A 27,326-nucleotide genomic window follows, 5' to 3' on the forward strand; every position below is an offset into this window, starting at 1 on the left:
TCTAGTTTCCTTGTGGCTTTTATGGTAAAAAAAAGAATCTTTTGATGCAATGGTGTAAAATTTGTCAGCAGTCTGGTCTTTTTATTGAACTAAAACTATTCCAATTCAACTTTGAAGATGCATTGTATATGTGCACACAGGAAAATGTAAGTAGGCTGCAATTAATAATTTTGTATCAATGAACGAAACCAAGATGTCTAGTCTATAGACTACCATGCACAGAAAATAACACATAAACATGTAGTATCTCTTGGTTGCATAAAAGATACCAAATATTAAAAAAGTGAATAAGTTTTAAAAAAAGCAAAAGAGCTAAAAAACTGAGCAAAACAAATTATAACACCTACAGTTACGATACACTAAAAACCTTAACGGGCTGTTTTCACCCTTATTTAGAAGGTTCTTATTCAAACTGAATGTATTCTATTACATTCTTCAAATATGCTATAGAACTTCAGGCCTCGAAATTCACGGCGGACACGGCGGTCATGTCCGCCGTCACAGCATGTGATGTCCGCGGGAAGTACCATCTAGATCGGTCATATTTGTCCGCCGAGAAATAACACAGGAACTAGCGATACAAATCGTCATTGCATAGTAGGCTACTAACAATTGTTGCGAGAATATAATTTCCCGCGCATTCTAGCGCTCATCTAGAAAATGTGAATACTGTATCTCTCAGCCAGACAACAAAATCTATCATTTTTATATTAATTCAATGCAGGCGCAGACGTTGAATCAATGTAAAAATGATAGATTTTGTTGTCTGGGTAGCTTCCATTCAAGCAGGAAAATGTTCGATTTTTACGTTGCTTCAACAATTGATGACATTGAATCAGGGTAACAAAGGTGAATTCTTCGCTAAGAATCGATGAGAGTAGTGACAGAGTACGGGTACTTCTACACTAATCAGCGCAACTTTGTTCAAGTTTTACGTCACAATGTCTGGCTTTGATCTCCGAGTAATATTGATAAGGCCAGGTTGGTTACAAAATTAGATTATACGAGTTCAGTAGGCTATTACAGCAAGATGCAGCAAAATTTGTTAAGTTTTGATATTACTGTAAGAAAGAAAAGGCCCAGGGAAAGTTCACTTTCGCTCACATGACACGCAAAAATAAACTGAAAGAAAAAAGCCTAGTGAAACTTTATACAGCAGAAAATAGTAGCGTTAGTGTAGAAGTTTTTTCAACTCGTGCCCAGTGCATTGTGACACAAGAAGCCACACGACCTCGTTCGGTGGAAGTTAATCAGTTATGCGGCGTTTTGAGCAGCTACACGGCGCTTTGACCCTTCAAGCGCACGTCTTTCAGTGTGACTTTGCTGAAATTTTAAAAAGCCTTCTAAACGGTAGCTATAGTTTTCAAATGGCGAAGAATTTTCAAGATAAAATGATTAAGCATGACGATCGACGCAAAAACTGGTGTGTCCGCCTGAGACTTAATTTGTCCGCCGAGATAGCTGCTCAGACCGGACACGTTTGTCCGCCGTCAACAAAAACGAATTTCGAGGCCTGGAACTTTGACTCTGCTTTCTTGGTTTTGTTTCTCTATATGATTTCTTTTGATAGTATTCCATTTTGTTTTTACCCTTTGTAATTATTATGTACGGTAATTTTAGTATACGACGACGGCATGTACGGTAATTTATCATGTAAGGTGAAAAAGTACTGCTGTGCTTGCAAACACTACCGTATAGTTATTTTTATAATTCACTATTCTAATAGAATAATATTTATTTGAATAAGAACTCAAGAAAATGTATCTTGTATTTATTCCATTTTTATTGCGTAGCTAGCAAGCTACCTGACGTCTTTGTAAATTGAAGCATTTTTTAAATCAAGCTAGGTCCAATAATATATATAATATTTAAGCCATTGTTGGCAATAGTAGGATGTTGTTTTAATGATATATGTACTGTATTCCTGTTTTTATTTCAGTGCCACTTTCCTATGTCAGACAATAATGTTGAAGCTTACATAATCAAACGGAGTCTTGAAAAGTTCCTTTCAGCACCAGTAAGAAAAAGATCACACCACTTGCGGTCTGGCCTGAAGTCAAAACGTTTAAAACAAAATTCTGAAAATTTTGATTCCACCAATGTAGCAGAATTAAATCAAATAAATGTGGTTACTCCTCAAATATATTCAGGTCAGCATCGACCACTCAATCGAGATCTTACCCGTTTAAATGAAACAGTAGTTTCCTCGTCCACATCTCAAGATAGTGATGACAATTCTAGTGGACAATCAACTTATGCACAGAATCAAGCAAGCAGTTTCAATCACCATGATCGATATGACATTGAAAGTAGTATAACAACTTCAGTTCCAGGAAACGTTGACTCCAGCTTTAATGATGTGTGGTCACACATTTCTTTTGATTCCAGTGACACAGCAGTTTGTGAATTGTCTGAACAGAATGATATCATCAGTACCAAGGATCATGTGGATAGTCAAAGTAAACGTCTTGATTCTATGGCAGTTAATGTTTCTCCACATAAGACTGCAATTTTGCCTACTGACAAATTACCTCACAACCGTTCTGTGGACCTAACAGATGATGTTAGGTCCACTAAGACTGAAATTCAAACAGAAGATGTCTCTCTTTTCACAACTGTAGCATTGAGTACAGGTTCAGAAGGTGAACCGGTAGTTACTACAACAACCATTTCCAAACATCCAGAGCCTGGTTGTCAAGGTGACCTCTCAAGTGTTCCGAGGTGGACGAAAATGATTCAATGGAGGAATGAAAGTAATTTGTGTTGGCTAGATGTCATACTTCTGTGCATTGTCAATAACTGTTGTCTCAGGGAAGCATTAAACTGGCATCAAACATGTACAAGAATGCGTGAAAATATCTTTTATAGGTAAGGCTTTTCCTTATGCATCAGCATTTTTATTGGCTGTAGCATGCTGGAACACCAACTATTCTTTGTGATAACAGACCAGAAGCTTTGATATTGAGTTTTAACTTCATGAATAACATTGTAATCAGTTTTTTGTTTAAGGTTTATCATTCTGGTTTACTCTTATTGAAATCAATGATTGTTAAAAAGTTATGGTAAATACTGTTAAAGTTATTGTAAATACTGTTATGTGGCAATATAGTTTGTAGGTATGGTTAATTGATTATTTGACTTCCAACTCTATGTGTTACGTGAATTGTCTTTAGACTTTGCAAAACTTATGATGACTGCCAAGCAGAATGCAATGAGATTTTATCAAAAACGAAGAAACAGAAAAAGTCAGCTGCACTTTTAAAATCGGGCATTATGACCAAGTTGCGTTCCATCAGAGAGGAAATGTTTGATCTTCTTCAAACGCAATTGTCTTTGGAAAAAGGTTTTGCTTTTATTTTTGAAAGAAATTTCATTTAACACTGATTTTGGTGTAAAAGTACATATCCTTTGAACTTACTGAAAAATTTCATAGTAAAACAATCATACATGTCAATATTTTTGCGATTAAGGCCCGTTTACCGGTTTAAATGTCATGTTATGCTATCTTTTTGCTTCTTTCACCTTCTCTCTGCATATGACATTCGTTGTCCACCCGTTTAACACAGTGCAACAGTTTTAAGCAGAGCTTTGGAGTTGGAGCATTGCATTTTCAAAATGAGCTGGAGCTACATGTAAAATTCAAGTGGAGCGGCAGCTGGAGCCAGTTGCTTGATAAACAGCTCCAGTTCCAATTAATTTCATGAGATGCTATTGCTATTGGCTGATTTCACATAATTTAACAGCAACCTATTACAAAATTTGTACTTGTTAGATAATCGTTGTGTATTTTCTATTTCGTAAGACTTTAAATTTAGGGTGATTACTGATCGAGGGTGAATATTAATGAAGTCGTATATTATACGAGAAAATACGGTTATGGAGCAGTGGTATGAAAGAGCTCCTGAGCTGGAGGTATGTTCTGATAGAAGAGAGCTCCGGAGCTGGGGCATATTCATCTATGCTGGCTCCAAAGCCCTGGTTTTGACAACCCTTTTCCCAGGAACAAAACGTTATATGATATTTAAACAGCACCCTGTGTTAGTGTGTATTAAAGAGTAAACTGCAGTTGATTTAGTTTCTTATGTTAGCTTTGAAATCTTTAAATGGTTGATAGTTTTATCTTTAGACTAAGATGGTTTCTAAGCTAAACGCTGTGGGTGGTTTTCATACCTATAGATTTATAGAAGTCACCAACACATGCTTCGCCTATGTTTTGAGTTCAAACGTTTACCCACCCCAGAGGAAATATTTTACTCTTGTCCACATTGCACTAGCAATAGCATGCTTGTTACGGAAGTGGACAGTTTGTTGTTAGGAAATCATTCTTTCTGCTTGTCACGTCAGTTTTTTTTTGCAGAGTCAACTGTGCTTCTTCAACTATCGTGACGCACATGTTGCTCACGGTTATCTGATTTTCGAATTTGGATCAACTGACTGCTATTTTATATAGCAATTATTATTTCTGCAATACGACTTTATCAATTGCATGTAACGCTGCCATACCTGGCAATTATGTTTCAGCTATGTTGTAAAACATAAAATATTTTATAACAGGAAAAGATGAAAGTGTTGTAGAATTGCTTCCTAATTTTCTTGGTCTGGACCCTGTGGTAAAAGACATGTTCTCTGTTCAGTTGCGGTGAGTCGGCATGGCCAAATCATTTTCTTCTAATTTTGTCCTTCGTGTTTTCATTTAGGAATAGATATCGTTTCCTTATCGGTTGCATAACTGAATGATGAGAATTTGTGTGCGATGCTCGAAAGGATGTCGGCTCAACATTTACGAGCATATGATTGCGTTATTGGTAGGACACTTTATGACATGCTTGAAGGTGGACACGAAGATTGGCTTCTCTCATCCACTTAATCTTCAACTACGGAACGTAAGCCTGGATACAACGAAAACTAGTTTCCTTTATGTAAATTGCGTATTTTTGTTTGTAGTTGGGAATTTGATTGTGAAGACTGCGGCTATAAACAAGTGAGACGTGCGACTACCACCCTTGTTACTTTTTTGTCACCTTGCAACAGTTTTCATCCTCTCGACGCTGCATTTTCCCGTCCGTGTTTTTCTTGTTCTGCCAAGGATCAGCGAATGAATCTGATTATGGAAATGTAAGATGAAACTCGTGAAAAAAATTCAAACGATTTCTGTATGAAGTATTTTTGCGTGAATGCTTTCCCTTTGCATACCTAACTGTGACTTTTGAAGACTGTTTTCTTATGTGTAGCTTCAGCCAGCATATTTAGTTGCTGAAAGATAAGGGGTGAAAACGTTATCGTTTTTCATTGTATATATATACAGAAGCTACTATTACTAAGCAGTAAGCACTGATTACTAGTGGAGCGGCTGCCTATTTGTCATGTTTTTGCTTGTGTATGTAATTAACCTACTTTAAATATAACATTTGTTGTGGATATTTATGAGTTTTTTAGGGTCTTAAGCTGGTCCAGCTGGGTAGTAATATTAAAATCTAATCGCTTTATTTGTTAACATGACCTAATTTAATGAAGAAAATGTTTTGTAGTTTGCCTCCATGTTTGATGATGCACTTTCAAGAAGGTTTGCCGCATAATCGACTCAGGACTTTAGATTTCAGTATTCAGGATCATTTGTATTGTGTCACTGCCGTTATTCAGTACGTCACCAGTCCATTTCATCATTTTATCGTCTGGATAAGAGACAATCAAAGTAAGCGTCAAGTTGAGAAACTGTGTTTAGGATTTGTTGTGAACATCATTGATATCTGTATAGTTTTACGTTGTATAAGTGCATGAAACCATCAACTTTATCCAAATTGTAATCTCCCGTTTCTTCAACCACGCGAAGTACCTATTTCGGTAGGTCATGCACTAAACCACGTACAGTATTTGTGTTTTTGAATTGGGTTGAACGAAAATCATGAAAAATATGCGTTGCAAAGCTGAAGGAAATTGAGATCCGGAGTCCAGAATACAGTAGGCTATTTCATATTTTTCGTTTTAAAGGAGCAAAGTGACATGAGAGCGCGAAATCTAAGCGCTGATGTATCCATTGAAAAATACAGCTTATATGGTTTGTTTGTTTGATTATCTTTATCCTGCATTGCGGGAAAGCGGACTTGAGCGCTGTGCATCGGTGTACGCCTTCCGACGTACACCTGACCCACGCTGCAATGTCTGTTTCCGGTTGTCTACTCTATTTATGACTTAAATTTGATACTACCCATTACTCGAAATCGATCACTGGGTAGAGGCAATTATCGTAAAGTTATTCTAAAACTAATTTCTACAGTACCGTAGGCTATACGTGCATTTTTTGCCTTTTCCTCTAAAAACAATTGCAAAAACAAATTGGTTTGCCTTTACTTGAAATTATACTTTATTTAATTTTAAACGTACTTTCTAGTTAATACAATGAACACTGCCACTACTCACCAGAACAGCAAAAACAATCCTAATATTCCAACTTTTCAGTACCGGTAGTCAATGACGTGAAACGCTAATTCCACTGTACTTCGAATTAACTGATTTAAACGTAAACTTTGCAGAAAATAAGTGGATGTGTTGTGATGATACCAAAAGTCCAATATGTACTTGGAAATGCCATGCTCCGAAAATACCACCAAAACAAATTCACATGATAATGTGGGAAAAGCAAGGTCTGGTTAGCCGAATTCATTTTGAACACCTACAAGACATCAGACGAAAGCACCTAACCTCTGTCACAAATCAAGAGGCCATGCTATCTGGTTTGTATACCCTTTACTACAGGGCAGTGACGTTCGGTGGCTTAAACCATTGGGAAAGCAACTTGGAAATATGTTGCAGCAAGGTAGTAGGCACGAGGGGCGTAACCGTCGGGCGAAGCCCGAAGGCGTGTTGCCGAAGGCAACACTTCCAGCGGGGGGTCTGGGGGCCTCCCCCAGAAATTTTTGAAAAACACTTCCAATTTGGTGCGCTCTGAGAGCATTTCCAAAACAAATTCTTCGGACTTTCCCAGTCCGAGGATAAAGATTCAATCAATCAATCAAACTGGGACTAGTTTAGAATGTTGGCTGCTTTTTTAGACTGAGCACAAAAACTTATTGTCAATGTCATCTGTAAGCATTTACGACATGCATTGGACTGGTGCACTAGTAAAGAGCAAATAATTAGCCTATAAATTAAGCTAGTCCATTCTTGAAGAACACAAGTATGTTTGCTCTGAACTTGTGATGTCAGTCTATTGACCCAAAGAATTTAAAAAACACTTGTGCTGTTTCAGTACTGGTTGGTTAATGTACCCTTTGGAATTGCATGTCTTATTGTAGAATCTATGTTTTTTTTGGTAAGAGAACCAGCTTTATTTTCAGCGTACTCAGTAGCCTATAGTTACAAGCCCGAAAATCACTCATGCGTAGAGGCTGTATTCCTTTCGCCTGAAACCAAAAGCAGCCACTATGAGATACGCATGACGTCACTGGGAAAGCAACTTTAACCACAACACCAGATAACACATCTGATTGGCTAAGCAGCTGGTGTCGTTTTGCAAAACGATTGAGGATTGGATAAAACGAAGGCGTTTTTCAATGTAGGGTAAGCAACTTTGAAAGTTGATTTCCCTGGAGCTTCAGTGATGGTTTCTGACAAAAGCGTTTGCGTTAATTGGCATTTATAGGCAAGAAATGCGGTTTGATGAGGACTTAGACTATTCACAAGCGTTACGAGTAATTCTAGTCACGAACACAGTAATTTTCAAGTTAAAATAGACTTGATAAAAATAATAAGAAGTTAAACCTAGAATTCGGTCATTATATTTTGCATAGTTTTCGCTCAGGTAAGCACTGCTTTCCTTGCTTTCCCTCACCGATCGTCACTGCTACAGGGGTGTCCAAAGTCCAGCCCGCGGGCCAAATTCAGCTCACGTTACTTTTGACCCACAGAAATCATACAAAACAAATTGCTTTTTTTGAACAATTATTGATGAAGACAGTAATTTCTCACCGCCAAATCCAAGCGAGAAAAGTTAAAATTATTGCTGCGTCATAATTGCAAAATCAACTACTATTGCCTGAGACTGTTGTGATAAATGATGCAGTCGAGCATTCATTCATTTTCTTGCTAGTAAACTCAACGACTGCTGCTGGATGAGCTTCTCTGCGAAGCCTACAGCAACATCTTTCTCTTATGCCTTTTTATCAGCAGCTGGATAAAACAAATTTCCAGAAATGCAAAAGTTTGCAAAAAAACTGTTGAGCTTGTTCGGTTCAGCGTAGCCTATGTATGAGCAGACGTTTTTGGTAATTAACTTGAACAAGAACCGTTTGAGATTAAAGCTGAGTGACTCTCATCTACGTGATATGTTACGGTTGTCTACCATTAACCTCGAACCAGACTTGACCTAAGTGTAGTAATTAAGACGTCCGTTTTTTTATCCTTGACACTAACATAGTTGTGTTTTACAAAGTTTTTGGATGTGTTAATTTCTGATAGAATAGCAGATAACTTATACAGCCTAACTTATGATATCACTTGATATGTATACAATGAAATACTTAAACCTGCATTATGCTTTGTTATATTAAAATGACATCAAATAATACAATAACGCTATATAGGCCTATGCATATTTCTTTGCGCAAAACAAAACTTTCTGAGCATCTTGGCCCTCGGCACTTCCGCATTATCAAACTTGGCCCGCCTGGGAAAAAGTTTGGACACTCTTGTTTTGCTACCTTGCTAGTTGTGAAGGAACTGAATCAGCTGTTTAGGTTTATTTACGCGCGTTTAACTTACCGTGTTGTTTAAAACTTTGTGTTTCAGATGATGATGACTTTCCTTTGGAAATTAATAATGAAAACGATACGATCGAAACCATCAACTTGGAAGAAATTGGGGATAGTGACGGTCCGTGCGTCGGCGAAACGTGTGTTGATGGAAGAGGCCAGGTTTCTTTGAAAAACTTGCATGTTCCTCTAAAATCTTCAAAGACGGACGTTGCCACAAATACTTCTAAAGAAACAAAATCAGAACATGACAGCAAAACTGAAACAAATATTGACAGCAATTTCAAGTCTTCTTCAGACGAAAGGTTCGAGTCAAGTGTATCCACAATTTCCGAAAAAGGGTCGTTAAAGTCAAAACCTTTGTCTTTACCGCGTAACACAATATCAATGCATTCAAAAAGAGAAATAGATTCACAAGCTATATCTCACTTAAAAGGAATAAACTTAAACAGCACCAGTGGCGTGTCACTCACATCGCCAACAAAAGATGCTCAACAAAGTAAACAACGTCTTGTTATTGCAACTAATACGTTGCCATCTTCTCGCTCAAGTAATAAGAATTTTACACAAAACCCATCACCTAACATTTCAAGCACAGACACTCCAGATCAACCAAACATTGTATCGCCATCTGCTGCAAGTGAGAAAAATGCAAGAACAGAAAGTACTGTTCAACTTTCCTCTGTTGGTGTGGTGACAAGTTCATCAACTCCAATAACTATAAAGAGAACTTTTCTGGACACGACAGATCTAAACTCGCAACGCTTTAACCCTGACGAAAGTGGAATCAAACTTATCAAAAGCGATGGAGGTTTATTGGTCGAAGATATGGAGTTTTCTAAAACTGTACTCGCCACATCGAAGTCCTCAAGTATTTTATTGCAAAATTTTTCTGACGAGGTAAATGATGTTCCTTTTTCTAACTACGTTAGAAATGAGTACTTGGAAAGTCAGATAAGCATGTTGTTGCAAACTTGCAATGAACTGCAATCCAGCTACGCTGCGCTCTTAGAAGAAGCTGACGATTCAATGTCTGTCAAGCAACCGTAGCTAAGCACAGAGAAATTACTACTTTCACCGAATAGTGTTTGTGTGACCAATATTACCAATAAAAAATGAAATCAATACATAGTACTGTTTGATACTTTTTATTTGTGAAGCTAACTGAGGGAAAAGAACTAGCCTACGCGTGTACTCACTACCAGTGCACAAGTTGAACTGATTAAACTGAACAATAAAGGCGTTGCAGTCAGCGCAAGAATGTAGCTTCGGGAGAATCAGACATTCCTCGCGCTGATTGCAACAAACAGTACTTTCAGCATAATATTACAAATACTACAACACCTCCCCCTTAGTTCAATGACACTGCAAAACACATCAAAATTATTACATTCCATCAGGCAGGTTGTCAACTCGATGCGGTCTCTCAACCTGTCTGCGTGGTCGAGCAGGCAAGTCCACGTTGACACTAGCGGAAGGTTCGAAGTCGTTTGAAGGATCGATGGACCAGGGGATAGACGCAGATACTCTCCGTCGAATGAATCTGCGGCACCACCCTACAAACGTAAGGTCGTTTCATCAGCGGCTGAGATATCTGCTCCTAAGTCTGGCAGCACAGTGACTTTCGCCGATCCATTAAGTGACCTAACTTCCAAATTTACTCGTGATGTGCTACCGATTCCAAGCATGTAGTAAACGCATAGTTTCTTGAAATGTCATCAAGTGTAGAGGTTTATCTGCCTTATTAACTGGAATTTATTACCAGATATTGCGATGTGGTTCTTACATTGAGCCGAAAAATGATTGAGTTAGCCGCACTTAAAGCAGGGCTTATTGTGAGCTGGACAATCTTTTAACGTTTTATGCCACGGTCGGCCACAAATGCTAAAAGTTGAGCTTTCTTTACTAGCCGCTGTCCTTTTAGCCGTCTGAGTTAAATTCCTTTTGTTCCGCTTGTAGGCCGAAGCGTGGTTTACTCCATCTACTGTAATGTCTGCTCTTTGCTGACGGGCAGATTCGCTAGCTCGACAAATTAGTGCGCATCTGTCCAAAGGCTTCTCTCTCAATAACTCTTTGACAGTCTCTTTAGCGTGAGTTCATTCCACGATTTGATCTTTCGAGGCTTTGTTTGCGCGTTCTTCGCTGCAGTAACGACAGGTTTTTACTATAAGTCGCGCAACGATACTAAATAGTCATCGAATGACTCAAGTCGAACTGATTAAACTGAACAATCAACGCGGGCAAGAATGTAGCTTTGGGAAAATGAGACATTCCTCGCGCTGATTGCAACAAGCAGTGCTTTCAGCATATTATTACAAATACTGCAACACATACCAAAGTCGTGCCTTACAAGTACGCTTTTGATAGGGCACTCGCCCTTGGGTGCTGCACTGACTTCACAAGCCTAAATTATTTACATTTGGGCAACACAAATTATTTCAATTTTCGGGCGCGCTTTCTGCAATCTTTTCAATAAATCAATTGAAAAAACAATGTGTCTTGACGAGTGATCATCACAGTTTATTCTAACAGTATTAAACACAGCTAAACTTCTATAATGTTTTTGACATGCATATAAAGTAAACAATGACGAAGATAGTTTGACCAATCCGAAAATTGCAGAAACAAAGTTTATTCTCAGTGAGCTGCACGTGAGGACGATGAATTTTATTTCATAACAAGGCAACACCCATACTTGATTTTAAGCATTGGAGGAAGAGGAGATATGATTTTCATTTTGATGACAAGATTAATTTTTGAAATAGAAAGCAACCCTGGTTTAGAAAAGACTTTTAATTTCACACATGATTCAACGACTACACATCATTAAATGAAATTACGGTGTCAAGGTATATGACCACGTGTAGTATTTCCGCAGCTAGCCTACTATTTAAATTGGGCTATAGAACTTTACACAGTTTTAACTGAAATGTGTATTCTTAAGTTAAGTCACTGTGATTGCTATTGATAATAAGTTATATTGAAAGAACAACATGTAATTGTATAAAGTGCATAACACCAAGTGGCATCGTGTGACTATATTTTGTGTGTTCATCTTTTCAGCAAACTTTAAGCATGTATTCCAATTGCATTAAAAAAAACAACAACAGCGGAGATGACTAGGTTGAATCGCACCCAGGTTTTTTTAAACACAAGACAAATGTTTGCTAAAAAAGTAAACACTCAAAAAAATGGTCACGCTACGGTACTGACAACAACGAAGTTACGTTTCCTACTGTGATTGCGATGTTGTTGGAAAGACCACGTACTTGATACATGATATGAGGTAATTTACTGAAACACATAAAAGTTACACATTTAATGCATAACCTTCGAGCCACATACAAACAATCTATAATGGTGTAGTTTTGAGTGGCGTATGTACGTTATATCAGTGCTAACACAAACTATTTGAACTTGAACAAACAATTAGAAATCGTCAACGCTGCACTGGTGTTTGTCCAGCTTCAGCAAAGTAAGTTTGTAAAACATTGATAACTTGCATTCTCAAACTCGCACTTCCTTGAACCAATGCTAAAAGTGTAACAAAGTCATTATAATCAACTAAAGCTACTATTGCATTAATTCGATCAGATAATTCTCGCTTTTTGTGAGCAGGAAGTTGTTTAAGAACAACCGATAAGGGTTTGAAGTCTTTAGATGTGGCTGCTCCAGCTATTGCTCCAATAGTTCCACCTAAAACATTTAATGAAAGTACGGTACATATTGTTTTGAAGTATTTATAGCCACATTAGGGCTTCTTAAATATATGATATGACAACCTGGGTGGTGGAGATTCTATCTTAGTATCTTGACCATCACATTGTGTTGTATATGTGACATTTGGTATGATTCGGGTTAATGGGGGTGAAAATGACATAAGTTGAATAGGCTCCTCAAAGCGTTTCATTGGTGGTGGTGATGGCTATCATTTGAAAATCATCAGGAGTTCAAAAAGGTGTGGATTGGCACACTGCAGCCATGAATCATATGGGCGGACGTTTTAGACTTCTCATGGAAGCAAGCAAGATGACAGTAGGGGAGATGTGGGACCTATCGGACAAAATTGACCTAACTCCTATTATTTCTAATTTTCAAAGCGGTGTTGAATGTTCTTATGTGTTTTTATTGACTTACATTTATAACGAACTCATACTGACCCATAGACAGGGGTTCCCAATAATAACAATAATTTTATTTACATATGAAAAAGAAGACTCAAATGTCCGAAGGGTCCCCACCGGTGGGGATCTTTCGGACACAGGGTGGGGATCTTCCGGACATAATAAAATGAAGTAAAATATCATGAAATAATATTTTTACAGCTTTAACAATTACCGATGTTACAAAAACTGTGAAGATTGGCTATATAAAAATCTTCTTCAGAATACGATTTTATTTACAACCCATACAAAGCCAGATCAGCCCCAAACCTAAAAACTTCACGTAGTCGTTTCGTAGTGGCAACTGGGATGGTTTGGGAAACACTTAAACAATGTTATTCAACGTAACTGATGCTGCATCTACTTCTTCAAGAAAGTGAAATCCGTCTTTGATCTTTTGTAATCGCTTTACAAAATTTACCTCGAAACCACCATCTTCATCAGGTCCGGCACAGATTTTTCCGATAAAATTTCTATGTTTTCCCTCTGATGAAAAATCTTTAATGACAGCAAAATCTCCAACTTCCACCTTGTGCTCCATACCTGACGTGACTGTCACCTGACGTGACCTGAGATTTCACTTATTCCACTTAAGATAGAATCATCGTCACTTACAGTGTCCGATGATAAGTGTACAATTATATCACTTTCGCTGCTGGAAGAAACAGCTCTTTTTGGGCGTTTCGTCGGCAGCTTGTTGCGACGTGAAAGAATAATTTCTTTTTCTGGAGTATCTGTAATTATTGCATTCTTGCATCTATTTTTATTGGAACGTTTGGAACAGTGGGGACCTTTCGGACAGTGTCTCTTTATCATGTCCGAAAGGTCCCCTGACCTCCATTTTGACCAAACTTACAAAATTTTTTGAAGTGAGAAAGGCGTTTTTATCTAAACTCTATTCCTTCTGTGACCATTAAACAAACTTAACCAAACAGCATAAATAAAGTTACAAGAATATTTAAAAAAATGTCTCTAAACTCTAAGAGTATCTGGTTCACTATTTTTACTTTGAAGCATGAAAATCGCTTTTCTCTTTACAAATTTACACCTCTTGCTTAATGTTTACAAAAACATGTGGTCTGATAAAGAATGAAATCTCGGATCCATAGAAGAAAAATAGCGCGTCACGGTCACGTGGTATCAGAAATATGCCGCTGTCCGATTGGTCCCCGTGTCCGAAAGGTCCCACATCTCCCCTACATGATGAATGCCAGGAGAGGTTTGTGGGACCACATTTATCCTTGCAGCCACATGCAACTACAAAAAACACAGACAAGACATATGATACAATGAAAAACATGTAAACAGAAGGATGCAATCTTGTATGGACTAAATATTTTTAGAATTTAAATCTAGGCAGTTCTTATGCTTATTACGGTATTATATGCAATAGATTGACTTCCGCTTTTAGCAGGGTGATTATTGCTTACCGGTACTTCACATGTACCACATCATGCTAAAACAGGTCGTTAGTAGCCAGGGGCGCCGGAAGCGGGGGGGCAGGGGGGGCGGATGCCCCCCCTGCCCTCAATTTTTCTGCAGATGGAGGGGCAGGGGGGGCAATAGTGGCCTTATAAAGTCATGTAAGCTACTGCACATTTTGCAATATAACAATTTCTGCTATTCGCTTTTAGCCTAATTATAATCTTTCATTTTTGCCTCAAAATAATATTTACGGCAAAAATTTTGCAACACAGTAGCCTATAGGCCTTAAAACTCGTTTTTTTTTTCCGGCAGCCATCGTGGCCTACCGTTAGCTCCTTCTCGGCAGCCAAATCTGCGTGCTTGGAGGCCAAAATAAAAATAACGATATCACAAGTAAATAGAATTAAACTTGCAACAATGCTAAAATAATCACTTAGCATTGATGAAGTCTGGGCCTGGGCGACGTCCTACAATAGAATCGTTGCACCACGCAATAACTGCTTTATCGGGATTGTAATCCTGTACTGCGGGACCATCTAACGACACTCGCACGAGTGTCTCCAATGTGGCTGATTTCAAGAAGTACGCTACTCCCCTAGAATTCGTTTTAGCAACGAAAAACTACGTTCGACATGAGTTGACGATGACGGCAAGGTAATAAAATAAGTATTTCAATGATGTGAAAGACATTACTAAACGAAGCATGATTTTTGCAAAATAAGATCAAAAAATATTTTCCCCTCGGATGTCAACTAACCCAGTTATCCTTTTTAACAACGATTCAATGTCCGACAACATCGAATCGACATAAAAACGACAATATTGCCAGCCGACGTAAATTGGCACTTCGGATTAAGACTTTGTTAAAATAAACGTCGAGAATTACAAACAAGACTGACAGCGCTGGTGATCGCAGATGGATATATTCCATCAATAATAAATATTCCCGTACAATGCAACAGTGGCGATTATGACGCGCTGACCTAATTTTGCGTCACTCTTTGATACTACATATTTTCGACAGTTAATCCACGATCATTTTATTGCAAAATTAAATAATTGGCTAGAAGAGACCGGCGGCCAAACTTGGCCGATTGAGGAGGTAGCACCGGCGGTCATTCTAGCACTACTAAGCGGCCATGGCCGCAGGCTTCTTTAAGGCTTGACAGTAGGTTACATCATTATAACAATAACATAGCATGATGCCCTTCTTTGTATACCGGACACTTGTAGGCTATCATTACTCAATACATAGTGAGCTGATAGATTAGCATTATCGCTATATCTTATCTTAAAACTTGAAAAAAAATTGGCCTTTTAGTAAACAAAAGTGCCCTTTTTTCGTAATCTTGCCCCCCCAGTCAAAAATCGTTCCGGCGCCCCTGTTAGTAGCCTATCTACTTTATGAAGTAAGGTGTTTTATCATTGAATCAGGCTTGCTTTCCAACAGAGATTTCAATAAACAATCAAAGAAGCTTATAATATATATCCAGTCTGGGTTTTTTTTTTCGCTGAGACTTCGGTCATTTGTCCAAAATGACTTGAAAAAATTCGGTTAATTTTTAATTATTTCTGTCATTTTTGGTCATATATTTTTTCGGACATTTTGACCGAATTGACTATATTTTTTTTCGGACATTTTGCTAAAAAATTGTCAATGACCGATAAATAACCGAAAAAAAAAAACCCAGTCTCCAGTATACATTTCCAAAATACACCACTTCTCATTATTCTGCACCTTTGAATAAACAGTGTAAAAAAACATTATGCCAAAATATCTACCATTAAGTACAGTAGCCTATTCAAGCAAGACTTTATACACCCAAAATTTTTCAAACCTATTGCCTATGGAAAGTAGTCCTATTAGCTAATGTTCTAAAATCTAAAGTAAAACTTAATATCTCAAGAGACAAAATATACTTGCTTACCAATTGCCAATCCCACTGGTCCACCTATTACACCACCAACAAATGCACCTCCGCCAGCTATCATACCACCTCTTGCGGATTGAGTTACACACAAGCGTAAATTTTGCTCATTTGAAAGTGTACATAGCACATCCATAACTTCTCGCACGGAAAATGGCATTTTTAGTCTCTTGATCCTTTATCAGACCTTAGACTAGACAAAATATTGGAAAAGTTGTACCGTACCACTACTACTTTGATCAGACTGTTTTGCTATTAATTACAGAAAGTATATGGATGTGTAAGTGTAACATTGCATATCTGAAGCAAATAAAATAATAAAAAATTGTTACCTTGAATATGGCTATCTAGAAATTGATGTAAAGAACATTATTTACTTTTGGATTGGAAACTGCACCAAAACATCATTTTTACGCATTGCCTGTCTATTGATATGCAATAATTAGTGGAATAGCAAACTACTGATTAAAAAGTCATCAGCAAAGACAATCCAGAGAGTTATAGGCTCAGGTCTGATATGAAGTACCGGTACCTGTGCTCTTTGCATTAGTTAAAAGCGGATGCAACCTAATTTGTAGCCTCATGTCGTACAATGAAAAAATGGAGAAAAAATTTAAAAAAGCCAAAATAGCACACGAATCGGAGTTTCTGCTTAACCCTAACTTTAAAATTTTTGCGGAAACTCTGATTAGCGACTTCAGCTTTGTTGCGATCAGCGACTTCGGCATTGTGCTATTTTTTCTCTTGATCTTTTCAGGGTACGAATTAGGTTGCACCCGTTAAAAGCATACCATATCAAATAGTTTTACCATTATTGGATGTCATCAATGTGAAATAGTATTTTGTGACATGTGCTGATTAGTCAATATCAGCACACAATGTATGAATCTTTCTACCATAGGTTTACCTCAACGGCCCTACTGATGTCTGATGTATACAACTCAGTAGAGTTACCGAACACCGACACAGGGTTACCAGATGTAAATTTGGCAAGGAGCCAACTGCACGTTCAAAAAGGGCCAAAAAAGAGCCAACTTTTAAAACAAGGGGCCAAAAATAGGGCCAACTCAATTTTCAAGTACTAAGAAGCAATTTCACTGAATTAGCAACACATTCTTAGGCTTAGCAACATAGCTAAATATTTCACCTAAACAAAATAATTAAAGTAATACCTTAGTTACGGAAATAGTTACTGTGTACCGTACACAAAAATAAGGAAAATCGACAAACATTATTGTTTGAAATAGGAATCAATCAGCCAAACATTTCCACATTCAATTCACTATCATCCTCCCATTCGAGTTCACAGCATACACAATGTGTGTGGTAAGTTTTTTCCCAATTACCGTACTATTGTATTTCCTACCGATACGGTACCGCTCTCATATCCTGCTTTCTACTTCTTTGGCATCCTAGTCTTTCTGGATCAAGTCCAACAAACACAATTGAAATAAAATAGTATAGCCTACCTCTATTACACTGCCACAGTAGCCTAACTAGTGTCACTGTTATTGTGTTACAACCTTCACCAGAAGACAAGGCAAAAAGAATCACTTGCAAAAAGACATTCTACAGACTACAATCCCTCACATTTTGAAAACGGCCAAACAAGGCCCAAAAAAAGCTAAAGGGCTAAACTAAAACTTAAGAAACCAACTGGTTTTCAAAAAGGGCCAAAGAGCCAACCCAAAATTGGAAAGCTAACTGGCTTTCAAAAGGCCAAATTTCTGAAATTGTCCCCAAAAAGGCCAACCTGGCAAGCCTTCAACTCACTAAAAAAAGGTCATGCTGATCTGATGTCGAGCCGGTGTAACGGTCCAGGAGTTACTGCGGTCTGAAAGTTACCGTAACTTCTGGACCGCGTATACGCAGTCTGAAAGTTACTGCCAGTCCAGAAGTTACTAAAACAGAGTTTTCAGATTTGACGCTTGCAGCAGATTTGTATAAATGATTTCAACATTGGAAACATGTTGAACTTGAAGACTTATCCACCATCGCATCTTAACAACATGATTTACAGCAGAAACGTAATTGGGAATGAAGCGAAAATAAGATGAAAGTTAAAAGATGAGTTTTGTACCAGAAGTTGTTGCTGTTTTGGAATGAAATTTGAATTTGTAACCTAACAATTTACGTAGGCTATCATTTTAACCTGATTTGTTTGTATTATACCATTTGAAGTTGTGTCCGTGCCTTACGTGAGTTGGCAAATAGGCTAAATTTGCATGGGGAGGTGATTGACTAGATGATAGCCTATAGTCTTTTGCTGTCATCCTGATTGTGCTATAATGCAACCTACGATTCACAATGTAGTATTATGAGTGTTTTATTGACTCGTTGTAGGCTATGGCTCTGTTGAAACAAATAATTTAATTGATCATCGCTGCAAACATTTTAAAGTTTAAATCGTGGCTATACGTGAATCGGTGGCATTTAATAAGCTATACAGGCCTTAATATATCGTGCAAAGTTTGCATTTGAAGGCTGACTTGTTAGCCGCTGGTCTTGAGTTGTAGTTGACGAACATAACTTAGTCTTTGAGTAGGCTATCACAACCTCACACGAGGGGAAGGCTTTAGCTTTTACGAAAGTGTTGAACACTTTGAGATTCCAATGAATTTCCGTTGGACTCCCATCGAAAACACGTGGTACGAAACTTAAAGTCTAGAATTATGGTTTCGTGGTAAGAATATTTATCTTTGGGATTCATCTTTCGCATACTTGCAGAGGGTTTAATCTACTGACCAAGTGAAGTTTCAGACCATTTACAAGTTTTCCCAAAAGAATTTCGAAAAAGCACACCCACTTACAATAGCAGTAACTTTTGGACTGCTTCTGCGGCGTTGCAGTCTGGAAGTTACTGTCAGTCCAAAAGTTACCAGCGCTGCCCGGCGTTTTCACAATCGATAGAAAAGCGAAAATTGTTTCAACTAAGTGTAATGAATTCATTGCTCTCAAACTAATGCAAGCTTTTCAGTTAACATTACAAAATACTTATAATTATTAATCTGACCTTTTGAGAGGTTAAAAATTCAATTATTTTTCAAAACAAAATTAAATAAAATTTAAATGAAATATTTGGCAACTCTTGTAACTTTTGGCATGCAGTAACTCTTGGACTGCTACACCGGGTGTGAAAAGAAAACAGGGTGAAAAATCAGAAACTCAAGAGTTGCCAAAAAACACGTTTTGACTTCCACATTGCTGAAGCTTACATTAAAATCTAGGAAATAGTTCTCAGCCTGCTCACAAAGAGCCAACAAGCCAACCAAAAATTTGGGGGCCAAACAGCTTCAAAAAGAGCCAGATTTCTGAAAGTTGGCCCCAAACAGGCCAACCTGGCAACCCTGCACCGACAGAAGAATGCCTTCTTACAAATGAGCAACTAAGTAGTAAGTATGAACTGAAGTGTAAGTAGATCAGTTACCAGACAACACAAGACTTTCCTTTACCCAAAACACTGTTGCCAGATCTTCTTCACGATCCGAACACATTGCCCTTAAAGGCCTACTAAATGAAATTTTCAAACGGGAATTAAGCATTAAAATGCGTAAACTGAACATTCAAGAATACATTTCAAAAAAATTACCGAATAAAATTTGTTTTCAATGGCACTGGCAAGTCTCAAAGTCCAATGTTTCATTTATTTTTAACTCTTTCAAAATGACCAAAAAGTGCAAACACTGCTCGAGAATACGTCACTACCGACAGCAATAACAAAAGCCACGTTACCACATCTGATGTTTTAGCATCAGATCTGATGTTTTGAGCAAACTGTTTGAGGTTTTGATGTTGAAATCTGATGTTTTGATGTACATACATAGCCTACAGTTAAATCGCCGCAGTAACACAACTATTGCGTGATCAGCTGATTGCTAGTCTATTATAGTGTCGTAGACTGTACAGTCGCAAGCTTCGCTGCTCACGCCCAATCCCGTTTTGAAAACTTTGACAAAAGCACGTGCGGAATGGTGATCAGCCCGAAATGGGGCAAAATTTTAGTGAAAATCTTTTTATGGTAGCATATGTTAAACACAAAGAACGTGGAAAATCGCCAAGTCAGGTTTTTCCTTTAGTATCCCTTTAAACTTGGCTAAAATCCAGTTAATATTTGTTTATTTTATAAAAAAACAAGCATTTCATGTCTTTTTCTAAATCATAAAAAATATTGCATACAAACATAAAAAATATGGATCAGTTCCAAAAATAAAATAAAGTAAGTTACAGTATATATTAACTCATCAAAGTACTAATATTGTTAATTTTAATTTATTTTTGGATCGTATCACCTAAAAGTGTTAGCTGTTTTTATATCAACCGTACTGAGATGATATGACATAAAGCCAGCTGAAAAATTTGGAAGGCGTGACGACGATTGAAAAATAATAATTAATCCAACTTCACAAAGATATTAATGGAAACTTGAATGGGGAAAACCCCATATCATGAAACATGAGTGAAATGAAAACTGTACGCTTGGTCAAAACCAGTGCTTCCACTTTGAAGGATTTTATCCCGAAAAAGGGATTTTTCAACGCTTCGAAGGATAAAAAAGGGAAATGAAGATCAGAAGGATTTTTTAGGGATGTTTAACAATTTTACAAGGAAATTTTGTCTTAAAAAGGGAATTGTTGTTTTTTAGCAATATTAAACAAAATTTTATTAATATTTCCATTCAAAAGTTTTAAAAACGACTGGAATAACGAGGATCAGCTGGTTTCCGTCGCCACTCGCGATCCGAAACCTCTTCTCACTCTCTTTCCCATTCTCGGTTCTCGCCTTTCTGTCACTTTATTTCTATTCTCGCCATTTTGGGAATTTGACGTGAGTGCAGTGAGTGAGTTAGTTTTCAGGGTACGAAATGAGGGTACCATACCAAGTGTTCAGGGTACGAATTAGGTTGCACCCAAAATAGAGCTAGCTAGGCTGTGTATACGACATGTATAATTGTACCGTATGGTGTACACCAGGGGTGGGGAACCTTTTTAGTATTGCGGGCCACATAAAATGAGAAATAACACAGGTGGGCCACTAAAAACTTCGAAACTTTAATTACGGTACAGATAAAAAATGCCAATCTTAAATTCTAATCTTTCTGGAACATTTTGCCTTCATCACCAATCTTTCTTTTCTTTCCAGAAGCCATTATACATTACAATGTAAAATTTTGCTAATTTGAGAAGTAGGTTACTCTGCAAAACACTTTTCACGAATGGCATAACTGACCGATTAACAATAACTAGTCACATTGTGACGTACACATTGTTGTTACAAATGGCCTTCTGTGATGGATTAAATTAACTAGTCATAGAAGGCCATTCGCAATATACTGAGAATGCAGAGCCTATTCTTTTTTGAGCTGTTGTTTCAAAATATTTTGGGTAAAGAAATTTTGACGCGGGCCACATGGAACAGTCACCCGGGCCGCAGGTTTCCTACCCCTGGTGTACACAGTCAGATTAAGTCAGTATCATGAATAGGCCTAGTATCCTAAAGTTTTTCATCAGTCTCAGATGATTGTGAAGACGTTACTGACAAGGAGAAAAAAGAGAGCCTCGCCTTATAGAGTTGAACAAGTTAGCGCATCAAGGAAAACCGAACTATAAACACAAAAATAAATTTGTTAATCGATGGATAATTCGTTACTGCACATTTACCACCTGTCTATTTTCGGTGTTAGGGATAGGTTAAAGAGTCCGTGTGGGAAAGATGAAAGTGGTAATTGGTAAAGATGTCCAGGACTCCAGGTGGTAAATATCCCAGAACCGACTAACTGACAAGCGGGTTTTTGGCTGGACAGTGAACAAAGGAAGTAAACCATATTATAGTAAAATATGTGCTGCTTTTGTGTAGCTTACGGTACTGTTCTAATAAAATAGCGTTGCTTCGACATAGCCTACCGTTGCTACTGAAAAAAAATCAATTATTCAGCAACTTTATGGTATGGTATCAGATTGGGTTTGTCAACTAAATCAGCCATGCTACTGCCTGCAAGGTTTTGTTTTTTGTAGCGATTTGAATACCGTACTATACCACTTCTTCAATTCACTGATTTTCTGTTCTTTCAGGTTAAAATGTAACTTAGGTGGGATTAAAATAACTTTAAAGTTGTATTGGCACTTTTTTAGCTTAAATAACGTCAAAAATAACCTTGCCTATGAAGGAAATTTTGAAGGATTTCTGACTGAGAAAAAAGGGATTTTTCAGGATAAAAAAGGAAACTGAAGAGGATTTACCAATTGTAAAAAGTGGAAGCACTGGTCAAAACACATAGCCTACTGTAGCCTGTCGTGAGGCTTTGCATATTGATTGTGACAGGAATCAACCTAATAAAACCCATCAAAAAATAATTTCAATTTCTTGGACACAAGGTTCGAAAAGGAAAATCGGAGCACCTTTCTCTCACCGGCAAAGTTGACCACTGTCATTCTGATAGAATAATTCTGCGAGATCCACGATGAAAGCAACAATGGTCTGACGCTGATAAAGCCACTTCTCGTCATATCCGTAAGTACGCAGACTCTCTTTCTACTTGTTACGGATGTCTACTTTACGGTTCCAGAGTGGTCATCCCTTCCAAACTTCGTCCTTCCGTCCTTCAGTTGCTTCATGAAGGACATTTCGGCATTGAGAGAATAAAGCAGTTGGCAAGGACGTCCGTCTACTGGCCAAACATCGATCGAGACATCGCGGAACTTTGTCACAAGTGCAGTACCTGTGGCGAATATCAACCGCAATCTAAAACCCAGGTCCAATCATGGACGGTTCCAGAAGCACCGTGGAGTCGCTTACACATAGATCATGCGGTAGAATTCATGGGTTACCATTGGTTACTCAGCATTGATGCTTTTTCTAAATACCCTTGTATTCATGCTACTACTTCCTTATCTTCAACAGCTACTATCAACCTGCTAGAAGAAGATTTTGCTTATTTCAGCTATCCCCATACTATAGTTACCGATAATGCTACTACTTTTAAATCCACAGAATTCCAAACTTTCTGTAAGGAGAGGGGTATGGTGCACATCACGGGTGCCCCTTACCATCCGGAAACCAATGGAGCAGCGGAGCGCCTCGTACGTACGTTCAAGCAAGCACTTCGCAAATCTTCTCTGCCTCCGAAACAAGCCGTCTTGGAATTCCTACAGCAGTATCGACGCACGCCCACTCCGAGTGGCTACTCTCCAAGCCAATTACTCAACAATCGTCAGATTCGAACCAAGATCGACACGCTTCTCCCCACACCGTCTCAAGTGGTAGGCTACCCCGACAAAACCCTCACAACACGGACGCCTCTGAAGTTACAAAACGACATTTCAAACCGGGAGATCCCTGTTACGCGCTATCATTCACTCCACGACGGAGCCAGGATCCTCGTTGGGTTCCAGCCGAGGTGATTAAGCAACAGGGTAGCCGAATCTTCCTGGTACGTCTGCTGCCACATGGTCCGACGTGGAGGCGCCATATGGACCAACTGCAACCTCGCTATGCATCATCGGAGGACCAGGAGCCGGGAGAAACTCCTGCACCAACAGTCGACTCCTCCGCTGTCTCCACCTCAGCTCGAACGGATTCGGACGACACATCGACTGTACCGGAATTCGGGCCACACAACCCACGAAGGTCGAGCCGTCGCCGCAGACCTCCGGCCCGTTTCGGACTTTGAGTTTTATTGTTTAATTCGGTGTCTTGTTCATATTTTTCTTTGTGTATAAAAATTATCGGGGGAGGTGTTATAGTCGTCATTTTATTTACGTTGAATATATGTAACTCGTGACCAGCGTCGCTACATAATCACAGTTCAGCGTTTTCTGGTACAGACGTTGGAATTGATTACTACCGCACTGCGCGTGTAATCAATTGAGCGTTCTGTACCACGTTCCTTAGTTGATTGTTTTGCGTTTCTTTCTTGATATATATTGAGTTGTTTTTGAGCACATAAGTGAGTAAGTAACAAGAGGTAAATGGTTTTCTCACTTGGTTGGCTATCGCTACAATTATTATTGTTTATTTTATATTAAACGTCTGGAAATACAACTGTAATAAAACTTGCGCGACGAAGCAATCTCACGTGACTGCCTTTGAACATAATAAAACGGGAATAACACATCTACTTTCTTCGTGATTTGTTCATAAAAGACTTGTATACAATATTTAACTTAATTTGTTAAAAAGGGCGCACGTTTAAACTTTGCCATGGGCGCCATTTTGCATAAGTACGCCAATGCATGTTATTGGCATGCATCAAACATTTCCTAAAGCCAAGCTAAATTTTGACATCAACTTAAGTATTTTTGCTTCTGGAGTGCCCTCGCAATCAAACGAGTCACGCTACGCCACTGAATAGGATAATAATATGTTTGTTAGTCCGCCCCATTAGCTCAGTGGTAACGCGCCCGGCTCAACATCACCCGGCGCAAGTTCGACTCTCGGGGTGTGCGCTTGAGCAACGTGCTCTCCATTCAGCGGCACCTAGTGAATGGAATAATTCCCCGGCAACAACAATCGGAAAACTTCACTCTGCCAATCTCGGTAACCGGGCCCGCGAAAGTTTTTTTCCCACGAGATTTCTGTCTCATTTGCATATTTTGGCAAAAGTTTGTATTAAAACCGTGTGAATGCAACATTTTCTCGTTGGCACGGTTGGTTCTGCGGTTTCATCCTCTGCCTAGTGTTCTTGAAAACAAGGGTTCGACGCCCGTCGAAGTCAAACTTTTTTTTTCTTTAAAGTAATTTTTGCTATGCACAAGAGCTTTTCAAAAAAAGTAGGGTTAGGCAAAGCTTATATTTTATTATCATTGCAGAATTTCATTGGCAAATAGTTATTTCGCAATCTGAATCAACCAATCTCTCAGAACACTTTCGGAAAATCTTACTTTTAGAGTGACTAGAATCAATGAGACAGAAATCTCGTGGGAAAAAAATTTCGCAAACGGCCCTGCGTCAAGAGCCTCTAAAAGTATGCGAAACTACCAGGAATAACCAATCAAGGCTTTGTCAATCCGAGGATAAAGATTCAAAACCAACCAACCAATATGTGGTTCCGACAAAACAAATGTGCCATTATTTTTGGCTTTGAAAAAAGATCTGAAAGTCTGGCAACTCTATTGGAAATGTTCGTTTCAACACCACCGTCATTCTGGCAGAATAATTTTTCCGCTTTCCGCCTAAAAAAGTTATCCGTGAATAAGTGCGAGGTATAAAATGAGACCAGACATACATTCGAAAAATCTTAAATAAAACTATAATCCGCAACACGTGCCACTTAAATTTTACATGCATCGGATTCAGTATTAAATTACCTTTCCAGGGATGTGCACCAATAGGTCGGCATTTGGAAGGAACTCCCAGCAGAACGCTTCAAACATGCAGGAGGATATATTTACGATTAACATTAAAATAATACGATTTTTGCATAATAGACACCACTCCAAACATCTTCGAATAAAACTATAATCCGCAACACGTGCCACTTAAATTTTACATGCATCGGATTCAGTATTAAATTACCTTTCCAGGGATGTGCACCAATAGGTCGGCATTTGGAAGGAACTCCCAGCAGAACGCTTCAAAGATGCAGGAGGATATATTTGCGATTAACATTAAAATAATACGATTTTTGCATAATAGACACCACTCCAAACATCTTCCAATAAAACTATAATCCGCAACACGTGCCACTTAAATTTTACATGCATTGGATTCAGTATTAAATTACCTTTCCAGGGATGTGCACCAATAGGTCGGCATTTGGAAGGAACTCCCAGCAGAACGCTTCAAAGATGGAGCATATATTTACGATAAACATTAAAATAATACGATTTTTGTATAATAGACACTACTCCAAACATCTTCGAATAAAACTATAATCCGCAACACGTGCCACTTAAATTTTACATGCATCGGATTCAGTATTAAATTACCTTTCCAGGGATGTGCACCAATAGGTCGGCATTTGGAAGGAACTCCCAGCAGAACGCTTCAAAGATGGAGCATATATTTACGATAAAAATTAAAATAATACGATTTTTGTATAATAGACACTACTCCAAACATCTTCGAATAAAACTATAATCCGCAACACGTGCTACTTAAATTTTACATGCATCGGATTCAGTATTAAATTACCTTTCCAGGGATGTGCACCAATAGGTCGGCATTTGGAAGGAACTCCCAGCAGAACGCTTCAAAGATGGAGCATATATTTACGATTAACATTAAAATAATACGATTTTTGTATAATAGACACTACTCCAAACATTTTCGAATAAAACTATAATCCGCAACACGTGCCACTTAAATTTTACATGCATCGGATTCAGTATTAAATTATCTTTCCAGGAATGTGCATCAATAGGTCGGCATTTGGAAGGAACTCCCAGCAGAACGCTTCAAAGATGGAGCATATATTTACGATAAACATTAAAATAATACGATTTTTGTATAATAGACACTACTCCAAACATCTTCGAATAAAACTATAATCCGCAACACGTGCCACTTAAATTTTACATGCATCGGATTCAGTATTAAATTACCTTTCCAGGGATGTGCACCAATAGGTCGGCATTTGGAAGGAACTCCCAGCAGAACGCTTCAAAGATGGAGCATATATTTACGATAAACATTAAAATAATACGATTTTTGTATAATAGACACTACTCCAAACATCTTCGAATAAAACTATAATCCGCAACACGTGCCACTTAAATTTTACATGCATCGGATTCAGTATTAAATTATCTTTCCAGGGATGTGCACCAATAGGTCGGCATTTGGAAGGAACTCCCAGCAGAACGCTTCAAAATGGAGCATATATTTACGATAAACATTAAAATAATACAATTTTTGTATAATAGACACTACTTCAAACATCTTCGAATAAAACTATAATCCGCAACACGTGCCACTTAAATTTTACATGCATGGGATTCAGTATTAAATTACCTTTCCAGGGATGTGCACCAATAGGTCGGCATTTGGAAGGAACTCCCAGCAGAACGCTTCAAAGATGGAGCATATATTTACGATAAACATTAAAATAATACGATTTTTGTATAATA

At 38.2% G+C, this 27,326-nt stretch overlaps 2 protein-coding genes across 2 annotated transcripts; one reads left to right on the forward strand and one right to left on the reverse strand.

Moving 5' to 3' along the window:
* The first annotated feature begins 28 nt into the window (after positions 1-28).
* On the forward strand, positions 29-9,870 carry LOC145779856 (uncharacterized). Its single transcript, XM_082591520.1, has 8 exons — positions 29-146; positions 1,940-2,868; positions 3,174-3,343; positions 4,555-4,639; positions 4,945-5,115; positions 5,529-5,692; positions 6,531-6,731; positions 8,785-9,870. Exons 1-8 carry the CDS (start codon positions 45-47, stop codon positions 9,795-9,797), a joined length of 2,835 nt encoding a protein of 944 aa, XP_082447646.1. The 5' UTR covers positions 29-44; the 3' UTR covers positions 9,798-9,870.
* A 1,383-nt stretch (positions 9,871-11,253) lies between these two features.
* Positions 11,254-16,555, reverse strand: LOC145779931 (protein C19orf12 homolog). The gene is made up of 2 exons (XM_082591612.1): positions 16,264-16,555; positions 11,254-12,443 (listed from the first exon to the last, which is right to left on the reverse strand). The coding sequence occupies exons 1-2, from the start codon at positions 16,421-16,423 to the stop codon at positions 12,187-12,189; spliced, it is 417 nt and encodes a 138-aa protein (XP_082447738.1). The 5' UTR covers positions 16,424-16,555; the 3' UTR covers positions 11,254-12,186.
* Between the last annotated feature and the right edge of the window lie 10,771 nt (positions 16,556-27,326).

This window comes from Aplidium turbinatum, chromosome 11 (assembly GCF_918807975.1).
Source record: "Aplidium turbinatum chromosome 11, kaAplTurb1.1, whole genome shotgun sequence".
Classification (NCBI taxonomy): domain Eukaryota; kingdom Metazoa; phylum Chordata; class Ascidiacea; order Aplousobranchia; family Polyclinidae; genus Aplidium; species Aplidium turbinatum.

Coding starts and splice junctions, on each gene's coding strand:
- LOC145779856 (XM_082591520.1), top strand. CDS start 45: ATGCAATGGTGTAAAATTTGTCAGCAGTCTGGTCTTTTTATTGAACTA. Junction 5,116..5,528: donor ATGAATCTGATTATGGAAAT/GTAAGATGAAAC, acceptor AATGTTTTGTAG/TTTGCCTCCATGTTTGATGA. Junction 5,693..6,530: donor CTGGATAAGAGACAATCAAA/GTAAGCGTCAAG, acceptor TAAACTTTGCAG/AAAATAAGTGGATGTGTTGT.
- LOC145779931 (XM_082591612.1), bottom strand. CDS start 16,423: ATGCCATTTTCCGTGCGAGAAGTTATGGATGTGCTATGTACACTTTCA. Junction 12,444..16,263: donor ACCAGTGGGATTGGCAATTG/GTAAGCAAGTAT, acceptor TAAATGTTTTAG/GTGGAACTATTGGAGCAATA.